The 12,241-nt window shown below is 34.4% G+C and overlaps 1 protein-coding gene across 1 annotated transcript in view; it reads left to right on the top strand.

Moving 5' to 3' along the window:
- LOC110115081 (myosin-6) overlaps window positions 1-12,241 on the top strand; it is a 48,901-nt gene that overhangs the window by 23,063 nt on the left and 13,597 nt on the right. Inside the window, exons 23-31 of the mRNA XM_020848210.2 lie at window positions 925-1,023; window positions 5,635-5,847; window positions 6,016-6,155; window positions 6,258-6,381; window positions 6,459-6,497; window positions 6,580-6,660; window positions 6,735-6,905; window positions 8,196-8,342; window positions 8,449-8,640. Of these exons, the coding sequence (XP_020703869.1) occupies window positions 925-1,023; window positions 5,635-5,847; window positions 6,016-6,155; window positions 6,258-6,381; window positions 6,459-6,497; window positions 6,580-6,660; window positions 6,735-6,905; window positions 8,196-8,342; window positions 8,449-8,640 (1,206 nt within the window). The remainder of the gene's footprint in view (window positions 1-924; window positions 1,024-5,634; window positions 5,848-6,015; window positions 6,156-6,257; window positions 6,382-6,458; window positions 6,498-6,579; window positions 6,661-6,734; window positions 6,906-8,195; window positions 8,343-8,448; window positions 8,641-12,241) is intronic.

Below are 12,241 nucleotides of genomic sequence, written 5' to 3'. Positions count from 1 at the left end.
GCAAATGTATTAATGAATGTGAGTTTTACCTATTATATATTATAATAGTAAGATGGCACGAGTAGCTCCTATTAAAGATCAGTTGATGAAAATATGCTTAAGTGGTTGGAATGTATGATGAATGGTAGAAAATATACTAATAAGATGGTAGTTGACATTAATGTATAAGGATTAGGAAGAGAAATGATAGGTCAAAAGTAGAATAGCTAAAACTTGATGAGAAGGATTCGCTCAGAAAATACTTCTTGCAATAATCAATATGAATGAATAGGGAATGAAGATTCAGACGGGTTGACCTCTGATAGTTAGGATAAGCTTAATCATGCTACATAATTAATTACCCCACACATTTAATGAGCTATAGGAATTGGTGGGAAAAAATTTCTGAAGTTGATTAATATGATTTCATGTGTTAATGAAACATTTTTAAAATTGATTAATATGATTTCACTTAGCATTTCTATCTTTTAGTTGCTTTTGATCATTGCTATTCAAATATAAATATTACGTGACCTGCATATCATCTTATTTGTTATTTTGGTAGCGCCTGCAATTGCCCTTCATCACCCCCCAAGCATGTGCACAAAACCAATCTAAGGGGGGTGGTATTGGGGGTTGTATGTGGAGGGGTACGAGAGCTGTGGAAGTCAGAAAAGCAATTTACTAATGAAAGGACTAGTCTCCTTTATTTTACTTTTCATTTTCCTATTTAATATCTCTCTCCTTACCCTTCTTGCCATGCCTGTTTTAGCCCAGCATTGTGATTCTGGATAGATCATTTTTTAACATTTTGCCAAAGAGATTTTCTGCTAGTCGCTTAGCATTTTTTTTTTAATTTGAAACCCCTCATGACTGAAGTTATATTAAAGATTATATGAGGCAATACTCCAAGTTCCTTACAGCTGCTAAATTTATATTATTCAGGCTGCAAGAGAAACAGGTGCTCTGCAGGCTGCCAAAAATAAACTGGAGAAGCAAGTTGAAGAACTTACATGGAGGCTGCAATTAGAGAAACGCATGAGGGTAAGCATGTCAAGATTTAATGTATACATAAAGGTTTTTTTTTGGTTGTATTGTTATCAAATTTTCTCAACTAAATTTCTAATGATGAAACTTTCATCTTAGTTATGGTTTGACTTCACTTTTAAAACAGTTGATGACTGTTATCAATTAAGAGAGTAGGTCTAGAACATTAAGTTGCTTAGAGTAATGAAAACAAACTCTTTGCAATGGGGGTAATGCTGTTGCCCTTACCTGAGTTACATAACCATCACATTACGGCATTTCATGCAAATTGAATGAATACGGAAGCTGAATTAAAATTTTTGTCCAACCAATATATTTTATCATCCAATTTTGCACATAAGCGGGGTTATAAAAATTAAGAATTATTCTCATATCAGGCCTTTAATATACATTAAAATCATTGTTTGGTAAAAAACGGCCTCATGCAGAACATAAGGACTTTATCTTCGAGTTTTATTCTCATTTGCACTATATATAAGATATGAGTCACAACCCAACCTGCATAAGCCCATTTTGTGGCAGATTATACTACTCGGACAGAGAAATCGAATTAAAAATTTAGTCCTATCAACACAAATTATCAGTTCAACAAGTTTTATCATCCAAGATAGTGCATAATCAGATCCACTAAAAATTAAGAATTAGTCTCATAAAATGTTTTTCTTATTCATCAGCATTAATCTTTACACATAACATTCTCATATGAAAAGGTAAGGGTCTTATGATCAAGTTACATTCGTGTTTACATCATACATAAGCACAAACATCAGTCTTCTCCGTTCCCATCAATTAATCTACATAGATTTGAAGAGCTTCCTGTCCCAAATTTCTTGTATCACAACTGAAAAGATCATGATGTATATGGCAGGAATGAACATAAATCAAAGTAGGTAATATATGGTTCTTATTCAATAAACAATCAATAAAAACTGAAGGTTAAAATGAATGTGTCATGACAATGAATATTTTCATAATTCACGCTAAGAATTAGCAGGATTCAATTATACAAGTGACATTGTTCTTATGTGCACCGATTGTTTGCTTATTGTTAGGATTGTCACCTTATTTCTCGTGGGTCCAACTTGTCATATTATCATTTTAGTGTTGAATCTTGGTCTCTTTAAATATTAAATTATTCTCCTATACTCCCATTTAAGGATCCATCTTCCTTTCCCCTTTTCTTTGGTTTTAACAGGCCTGTTGACTTTTCTGCCTATGCATGGATCATTTGCTTGATTACAAAGTTTGAAATTATAAGCCATTAATTATATCTTTTTCATTATGTTGTCTTAACATTCCGTTCACATATGCAAATATTTTATGTCATAATATAAAGCATAGTCATGAAGTTAATGTTGTACATGTCAATATGTTTACAAATGCCTATCTTCATGACAAATCATGTCTTAGCATACTCTTAAGTAATGTATAATCATGTTTGTAGCAAGATACAAAGGTTTTGATCCTTATATCATGTTGATAGCCTCATCATATCCAAGTTCAAGTACACAAAAAATCGTATTCCATTCAGGTCGAAGAAAGCCCTTGTTTAGGATGTTAAACTAAGGATTACATACCCAAAAACAAGCTTAACTCTTTGTAAAACTCAAGCTCTCAAATGGCTATGTAAGCACTTCACCACCGTTAACTTAATATAATTGAAATCCCATTCTCTGCATGACTCCCCATCCCATTGAGGATTTCGATTTCCTCTGTCATTTATGTTGACTTGTCCAGAGGGCTCGTCGCACATTGCTCGCGCCCATCCTGCTCATACTCAAAACCCTCTCAATCAAATGCCTTCTCCTCCCGTCATTCTTCTCCTTTTCTTGCATCCACCATCTCTCGATATCCCCTACTTGCTCCCATGTGCTCCGATCGAGACCCCAAAACCCTCGACAACGAGCAGCGATGTAAGTCATGTAGAGAGCTTTCTGAAGAAGGCACAAGTGGGATATGCAATGAAGAAGCCAAGAAGTCATGTAAGAAACTCCTTGAATAAGGCATTGATGTGACTTACAATGATTAAAACCAAGGGAGTCGCACTTGAGTTCGTTGGGAGAAGGCATCTTCAAGAGTAGTGTCAGTGAAAGAGAAGAGGAGTTCAAGCACTTACGGATTTGATTAAAATTCTGCTTGAAACTTGCCATGTTGTTAGACAATTGACCGTCTCTCTCTTTCTTCACCTCATTACCTTTCTACTTTCTCTTTCTATCTCTCCTCTTTCTCTCCTTTATTTCTCTCCATCTCTCTTCCTCTCTCTTTCACAATCCTTTTCTCTATGTCTATCTCGCTTTCTCTCTCCTCTAGCTCATTTTCTCTCCTCACACTCACTTGCCATGCAAAGAAGTGGATAAGCTTTGTATCTACTATTCGTAGCACACCAAATGATATTATAGGTAAAAGGTCATGACCCTAACACTCTAATTGGGTGGTTTTGTCATAAAATGACACCAGTAAATTATGGTTACTGCTAGGGCCTGCAAGTTCTCCAATTGCTCAAAACTTTTGAGTAACGAATCATAAGTTGCATTGATAGAGCATAAAACCCTCGGCTAGTTTAAGGTTGACTTAAATTTGCCTCTTAAGACAAACATCCATCCTAGGTTTATAAGATTTCTTTGAACGAAGCAACCCATGGTTGTTGACAAGGATGCTTTGGTCAAATAGGGTTGACTACCTCTTTTGATTAAGTAGACAAGGTTGATGAAAATTTGGAATGATATCCTAATCAAGTCAACCCCCCCCCCCCCCCCCCCCCCCCCCACGGCACACACACACACCAACTATTCACTCTAAGTTTACAGTGGTAAAATTTACAATTTTAAGTCGTATCATTGCTACTATACACGTAGCACTAAGTATATATATCTAACGATTAGCTTTAATCAAAATTTCACTCTTGCCATTGGGAGGGTTAATCAGCAATAGGAGCTTGAGCCTTTGGGCCTTGTAAAATAAGGGAAAAATGCTAGATAGTGTTGTATCTTAAATTTAATCTATCTTTTTAAAATTTTACCCAAAGCACACCTAAAACTGTCCTAGCGAGAGATAAGGGCTTGAATTTTTGGAGCCCACATTCACCTTCTAAATACTTTCTTTAATTATGACTAGGTAAGCATCGTGCACACCAATACCTCAACTCATAACTTCCCATGCATCCAATTATGCATATGAACATATCATTGACCACCAATAGAATGCTACCTTAGTACAAATTAAGGATATTTCTTTCATTTGATAATTTCATTCAATTTTCCAAACTTGAACTGTCTTATTCAAAACAATCGCGGGATTGTTTCTACTATGTGTCTGTTTAAGCTGAAACCTAAGGAAATTGTCATACAATGGCAAATTTTGATTGTTTGTTCAACCTTCTCAATCCTTAAAATATTTGAATTCAAAAGAAATTAGGAGGCATGCCTGTTAACTGGATTGAGGTTTTGAAGGAATATACATTTGTAACATATTATGTTGGGTGTAGAAAATTAGCTTGTTGATAACATGATTAGGGCTGGTGTTTTTTTGCATAAAATGAAAGTTAAGTGGCTTGTTTTGATCACAATAAGGATGATTTTTTTTACTTGTAAGGACTTAATGAATGACTTAAATAGTGACTTATCTTTGTTTGATGATAGTTTTATTTTTTAAGGGGACCGTCTTTATATTCTTGAATCATCATTGAGTCATTTTTTTATATCCTCAAATTGCATTATGATAGTGTTGCAATATATGATTGATGTTAGGTATTGTTGGCCAGGTTTACACATGCTGTAGTGTGAATTGTTTTAAGAGAATTTGTTAAATGGCTTAAGAAAATGGAAATAACATTGGACTTTACACATTGAATAGTGCTAGAAATGTTCCAATAACTTTTTGGTCTACAGTCAAATTGTGGCACACACTCTTGGTTTAGTCTATGAGTACCCTACTGCGCACCTTTTACAATCAAATTATGGGTCAGTTTGTGCTTTATAGGTAGGGCGTCATTTGCATATTGGCTTAGTGCTGTACGGCCACAGTTGCCAGGCCAAAAGGCACTATACCTTCATAATTTTCAATCTAATGTTTACTTGTGTTGTCAAATCAAATTGCTTTTTTTATTACATGAAAAATTGTTAAACTAACTTTTTACACAAAATGTTAAAATGTCTGTTAATTTTGATTTTTGACATCGTATGGTTTTTGCTACTTGGGCTTTAACTGAATTATACGCTGATGTTGCGATTATCATTAGCTATGTTGTGGTAATTGGCTATTAACATTGTTTATATTGATTTGTTAGGCATGGCAAAATAAAATTTAACTATTGATGTTGTTTATGTAGCACATTTGAATTTTACTAAATCAGTCTCTTCTCCCCTAAAAATGGAGCTTTGTGTGTTATTTTATATTTTTCATGAAGCTGTCCAGGCTTCAGAGTTGCCCGTCTACATTTCCATATTTTCTTTGTTTGTGGCTGATGACTTGTTTGCCTATACTAGTGACAGATTACAATTTCCTTCCTTTTGAATCATGGGTTGATATGGCTTCTATGAGTGTTAGATACTTATAAAATTGCTCTTAGAATGCTGCTTATGATGTAGACCTTAACCTTCATCTGTTTAGGTTGACATGGAGGACGCAAAATCACTAGAAAATGCCAAGTTGCAGTCAGCTTTACATGAAATGCAGCAGGAGTGCAAGGAGACCAAAGCTCTTCTGGTAAAGGAGAAGGAAAGTGCTAGAAGGGCTGCAGAGGAAGCAGCTAACTTAAGAGTTGTGCCAGTCATCGATACACCTCTAATGGATAAGCTTACTGCTGAAAATGAAAAACTGAAGGTATGCATACAATATTTGTTTGCATTTCTCGTAGTCTATCAACTTTATTCTTTCACCCTGTAGATTGCTGTCAACTTCTCTCTTGTTAAGGTTCTTATTCTCTCTCACTTTCTCTATTTCCTTTCATACTTAACGCCTCTCTTTTCTTTTACTCGTTTGATTTTTAAGGCATTGGTGAGTTCTCTTGAGAAAAAGATTGATGAAACTGAGCAGAAGTTTGAAGAAGCAAGTAGATTGAGTGAGGAAAGACTCAAGAAAGCTCTTGAAGCTGAGTCAAAGATGCATCAATTGAACAATTCAATGCAAAGGTTCTTGGATCTCTGCAAATTCTGAAATTTCGCTTCCAATAGTATGATAGTTATCTTCTCTCTTTTTGTAATTTTGACAACTGAGCTGCTTTATCATTACAGTTTAAAAGAGAAGCTCTCTGACATGGAAACAGAGAACCAAGTCCTCCGGCAGCAGTCCTTACTAAATTCTCCTATTAAACCGATGTCTGAACATTTAGCAATTACAACCACTCCGATGAAACATGTATGAATACATCATGAAGAGGTACATTTCATTTCATTACCATTCATGTGCCTCATGCATTTTTTTCTTTCCTGCAGGATTTGGAAAATGGCCAGTTCAAATCTGTAGAGGCCAAGGTTTTTTTTATTATCGTTTAATTTTTCTTTTTTAACTTTGTTGCCTATTTTCTTTTTATCATTCTGCTCCCGTCTTTTGCAGGAACCACAGACTGCACCCCCAGCAATCAAGGATTATGCAATTTCTAGTAAATTAACGATTCCAAATGCTGAAAGACAACATGTATGTTGTAAACTATCTAAATTATCCTTTTTTTATTTCTTTCAAATTAATAATTGGAAACTGTTGTCTTGCAGGAGAGTGTTGACGCTCTTTTCAATTGTGTTGTAAAAAATATTGGTTTCAGCAATGGGAAACCTGTTGCTGCATTAACAATTTATAAATGCTTTCTTCATTGGAAGTCTTTTGAATCAGAAAAAACAAGTGTCTTTGACCGTCTTATCCAGACTATCGGGACCGCTATTGAGGTTGTATTTTTTATTGAAGAATGTGCTATATAATGCTTTTTTACTTCTGACCTAATTACAGAACTGACATCTGGTTGCATCTAAATTCAGGGTTTCATCCTTTTTTTTTTCTTGAGTTTCTTGATTTATTATCCTTTGGCAATAAGTCATGCATTTTCTATAGATTCTGGAATTCTGAAATGCATGCTTCTTTTCTCATATGAAATATTCGATATATTCAATTCAAGGTGTAAGTGTCGTGATTCGATCGTATATATTATTCTAGCCTTGAGTCAGCCCTATTCATTGTGTCAACAACTTGAATGTGAGGATACTGTTTAATGTCCAATAACAAAACTTTCAATGTGGCACATGAAAGGAGAATGGAGAAGTTTTTGCTTTATTCCTTACAATCCCCACCTGTTTTCTGCTGTTGTCAGTAAATTCCGCTGTATTTGGCATTTACAATGTAGGCCTGGTTTATGGTACAAAGGAGTTTGGTCTTTAAACAGTAAAACTTTGACAACTCCTTTCATAAATCCCCATTCTCTTGTATTTCATATAAAAACGCCTCTGCCATTTCGTATGCCTCTTTTGGCATGGCACAAAACGTGCAATTTCACTGGTCAATTTACACGGAGTTGTTATTTTTCTTCTTAAAATAATTCTGTATTGAGTGATTTTTATGCAACATGCATATAAAATCTCATATCAAATCAAATTAGAAACTTCTGATCCTAATAATTTGCCAAATGTCCTCCTAATTAACTGACACATCCTCATGATCTTTGTTTAAAATCTTGTATTCTATCAGAATATGTTGGCTGGCCTTTGTTTTTTTTTTTTTCGCTAGATGCAGGCAATTTTATTTTTTTAGCTCTATCTAGGGTTATGTTCTTGAGTTTTGTGGTCTTTAGATTGCTTATGACTGATATGTGGTAATGGTATTATTGTGCTTAGTCATGGAATCTGTTCTTTTCTATATTTGCGGGCTCTTTTCATAGTTCTCAAATTCATAAGCAAGCACGCTCTTAAATCCTTTAATTATTGAATCCTTTTTTTTTATTGAACTTGTAACTTCACTAATCATATTATCATACTGTATTTTAAGAAAAAATTAGGTATGATATTACCTAAATAGTGCAGAATAACTATTCTGAAATTTGATTATAATTTTTGGTATTCTTATCTTTCTAGATGAGTTGCATCATTGCAGCCATAGTACATACCTATTTTATTCTTGGTATTACATTTTTCAATGTAATTCATGTGTGCAACTTGCATTCCTTCTGACAGAAGTGTTTAATGCAGAATGATGAAAGCTATGATCACCTAGCATATTGCTTATCCAATACAACAGCGCTTTTATTTTTGCTGCAAAAGAGTTTAAGAGCTGCTGGCAGTGCTCCACGCAGGAAAACTCCGCCACCAACTTCACTATTTGGGAGGATGACTCAAGTATAAGTCCTTTTTTTTTTGCTTAAGTTAACTTCTTATAATCATATCTGTACTTCTTAGAAACTTACGATGGCCATTGATTTTACTTTTTGATTCCTTTGCAAAGGGCTTCCGGTCTTCTCCATCTTCTGTAAACCTTTCTGTGGATGGTCTGGATTTGGTGGTGCGACAAGTTGAAGCAAAGTACCCTGCTTTACTCTTCAAGCAGCAACTTACAGCTTATGTGGAGAAGATATACGGCATTATTCGGGATAATATGAAAAAGGATTTAACACACTTGCTTACGTTGTGTATCCAGGTATGCTAAGATCTATTTGTTAACAATATTGTTTCTCCTAACAAAATGCTGTCATTTTTTTTTTAATTCAGTAATAGACATAAATTGAAGAGGCCTTAGAGGGTTTTTCAACTTGTGTGTGTGCGTGTGTTGTTTGGTGGGGGGGGGGGGGGGGTTTAGATTTTTTTTTTTTAGCAATTTTGTGAAATAAACTATGAAGTAATTTCACGAACTTTGTACGTTAAAAATTACTTTTTAGTTAAACAAGTTTATTTAAAAAAGAAGTGCTCCCCATATCAAACAGGTTTTATTATGTTTTGAGTTCTCTTCATTCATGTTAATGATTTGTGATTGACTTCTTACAATTGTGAAGAAATTTGTATTCCTTTCTAAAATTGTGGTAGATTTTTTTTTTTTTGCAATTTTGTGAAATAAACTATGAGGTAATTTCACCAACTTTGTACGTTAAAAATTACTTTATAGGTAAACAAGTTTATTTAAAAAAGAAGTGCTCCCCATATCAAACAGGCTTTATTGTGTTTTGAGTTCTATTCATTCCTGTTAATGATTTGTGATTGATTTCTTACAATTGTGACGAAATTTGCATTCCTTTCTAAAATTGAGGTAGAATTTTTTTTTAGCAATTTTGTGAAATAAACTATGAAGTAATTTCACGAACTTTGTACGTTAAAACTTACTTTTTAGGTAAACAAGTTTATTTAAAAAAGAAGTGCTCCCCATATCAAACAGGCTTTATTATGTTTTGAATTCTATTCATTCCTGTTAATGATTTGTGATTGACTTCTTACAATTGTGAAGAAATTTGTATTCCACTATTCCTTTCTAAAATTGAGGAAATAAAATATTGTCTTGATGATAAAAGAGCCTGGCTCGCTCCATCCTGGTGTTTCAAGTCCTTCTTTAACTTGAATATTTTAACTGTTTTCCAAAGTCTTTCAGTTTTTATGTCAACGTGCCAATGCTCTTATAGTAGTTACAAGACCTAAAAAGTGATGCATTCTTTGCTGTGCATCTTTCCGGTTTCCTACTCTTTTGTGGCCTGTTCTATTCGATGACTTATTTCTTTTTTTTTCTGATCCCAATCTCTGTTCAATCTTTTTATGGTTTCTAGTTTTCACGATCTTATTTTATTTAATTACTTTCAATGATTATTTTGGAGCCATTTGATGATTCTTCTTGAGTTGTTTGATGACTCATTGCCACCTTTGCTTTTCTTTCTTTCCTTATGTTGTGAATTTAGTGCCGGCCTTGCATTCATTTCTGCTTTCAGTTGTGATCGAGTGTGGAAGTTGCATCATCTTTCTGCCTTCCAATGTGATCAAATGAGGGGATTTCCCTGTGGCCTTTGTGGCTGGTCTTTTGTGAATCACAATCACGATTTATGCTTCTTTTGATATCTGATGGTTCCGACTTTTATGGGTTGTTTTGATCAATAGAGAGGGTTTATCTTTTATCATTAATAATTTTCTTAGGCTTGTACAGAACACAATCAAGTTATTGAATAAAGGTTGAGTTGAATATGATATTCCTTTGACTTCTAGGAGTCTGTTCCTTAATCAGGTGCAATACTTAAGATTTCTCAGGAGAATCTCCTTGTACGAGGGAGGCTTGATTTTGATGTGTTTTTCCATTTCATTTTATTTCCTTTCTCTAAATATTGTCATTAGCTTGAATGTGATTGATTTTATTCAAGTATATACAATCCATTTTTCAATGGGTATATGATTTTCATCTATTCCCATGGTTATCAATGTTCTAGATTTCTAAGCATTATTTTTATTTTTAGTTGAAGGTAACAAATCATTGTCAAGTTCAAGAGTTTATGGCCTGCGAAGTTTGTGTTGTGATTTCGTCTTCATCTTATATTAGATCCACATTAAAAAATATATCATAAATATATCCCAAATTAAATATGGTTTGAATGTTTTAAATTTGCCCTTGGACTCGACCCTCTATAAGCAAATGGATAGAGCTAATAATGTTAAAGTAAAAAAAGGTAAAATCATTCAAATATCCTGATGATGGTTGTGCTAAAAACAAATATTAATTGGAGGGGTCCCTATTTTAAAAATACCCCCAAATCCCAATACAAATTATTTCTATCTTATATATATATATATAATGCATGTGAAATCTATCCCTTATAACTTCAATAAAAAAAATCTATCTATCATTCACAACGATTTTTCAAGATAAATTCAGGGATAACCTTATCTCATAAAGTGCTAATGTTTTATTGAATGTATTGATACAATTCATTTTTTAAATGATCTTTTGATAATAAGGACGCAGCACATCATCTAACCAATAATTTTGGCGCTAAATGACACCACTGATAAATAGTTGTGACTAGATCCTGCAGATCAAATGATTTTGCCACAAAATAATATTATTAAATTATGATCACGACCAAAGCTTGCAAGTTGCCTAATAGTTAAAAATCTCTTGGGTAATGAATTAGAGGGTGCACTTGATAGATCATAAAGCCTTTTGTTAACCAATGTCTTCTTATATGTGTCCCTTAGGAAAACATCCATTCAATTTCTATAAGATCTCTTTTGACGACTCAACCTATGGTTGTCAACAAGAAGCTTTCAATCAGGTTGGGTCGACTACCTCCTATGACTAAGTAAATGGTGGTTTATGACAACCCAGGATGATGAAACTATGAGATCTTCATTATGTTTTATCATCATTCCCCCACTAACAAATTTAAGTTTCGGGTGGTAGATTTCTCAATCTAGAAATTAAAATTGTTGCTAGTAAGCACTTAGCGCCTAACTATGGACTGGCTTTAATGGAAAGTTCTCTATTATCATTTAGAGGGATAATTAAAAATATGGACATGCGTCTATGAGAAATCTGGAATCATATATTGAAGTCTTTGTAACATGACGATGAAATCTCTAGCGAGTGTCTTATGTTTGACCTAATTAAATTTTTTTTTTTTTATTTTGGCAATGAATAGATAGGTATGCATTAAATTTCGAGAACCCGCGCCATTGATCTTTGATCCGGGAAGCTTGTTAACCAAATTTGAGCTAAGCAAAGCATTGTCATTTGATGACGAGCTGAGGTTGACCTTTATAAGGCAAAGAGTGGTGGAACATAGAATTGAACAACTTGACAGAAAAGTTTGTAGGATGATGATACGCCTTAGGTTTCACAAATTAGGGTTTGCCCTAATTTTCCTTGTAGGATGATATTTCTCCACCAAATCAAAGTTAATCCAAAACAAGAAGAATGAGAGGAAGAACAAAAGAGCTTTGCATTAATCTTCAAGAAAAATCACAAGACAAAGCTAGTCCACTTCGAGAAGGACCAAATCTCCCAAAAGAAACCCTAGAGAAAACAAGAAGGAAAAGAGAAAGAGCTTTCTTCACACATGATCCCCAAAATAAACCCTAATGGCTCCTTTCATACAATCTCACAACTTCCCCCTCATCCCTAAATTGCCCCCCATCATCCACCCTCCATTTTCCCCCCAAAAATTGGCCTCCCCCCTTGATGCCTAAAGATTTAAGTAAGTGGGCCCAAGGGGCCCACCGTGACCCTCTCCCCTTGCTCCTCAGGTTCGGCCGCCCCCCCCCCTGGCTTACCC

This window comes from Dendrobium catenatum, unplaced genomic scaffold (genome assembly GCF_001605985.2).
Source record: "Dendrobium catenatum unplaced genomic scaffold, ASM160598v2 fragScaff_scaffold_1338, whole genome shotgun sequence".
Lineage (NCBI taxonomy): Eukaryota > Viridiplantae > Streptophyta > Magnoliopsida > Asparagales > Orchidaceae > Dendrobium > Dendrobium catenatum.
Note: the sequence above shows the minus strand (reverse complement) of the source record. Positions and strands in the feature narration are given on the sequence as shown.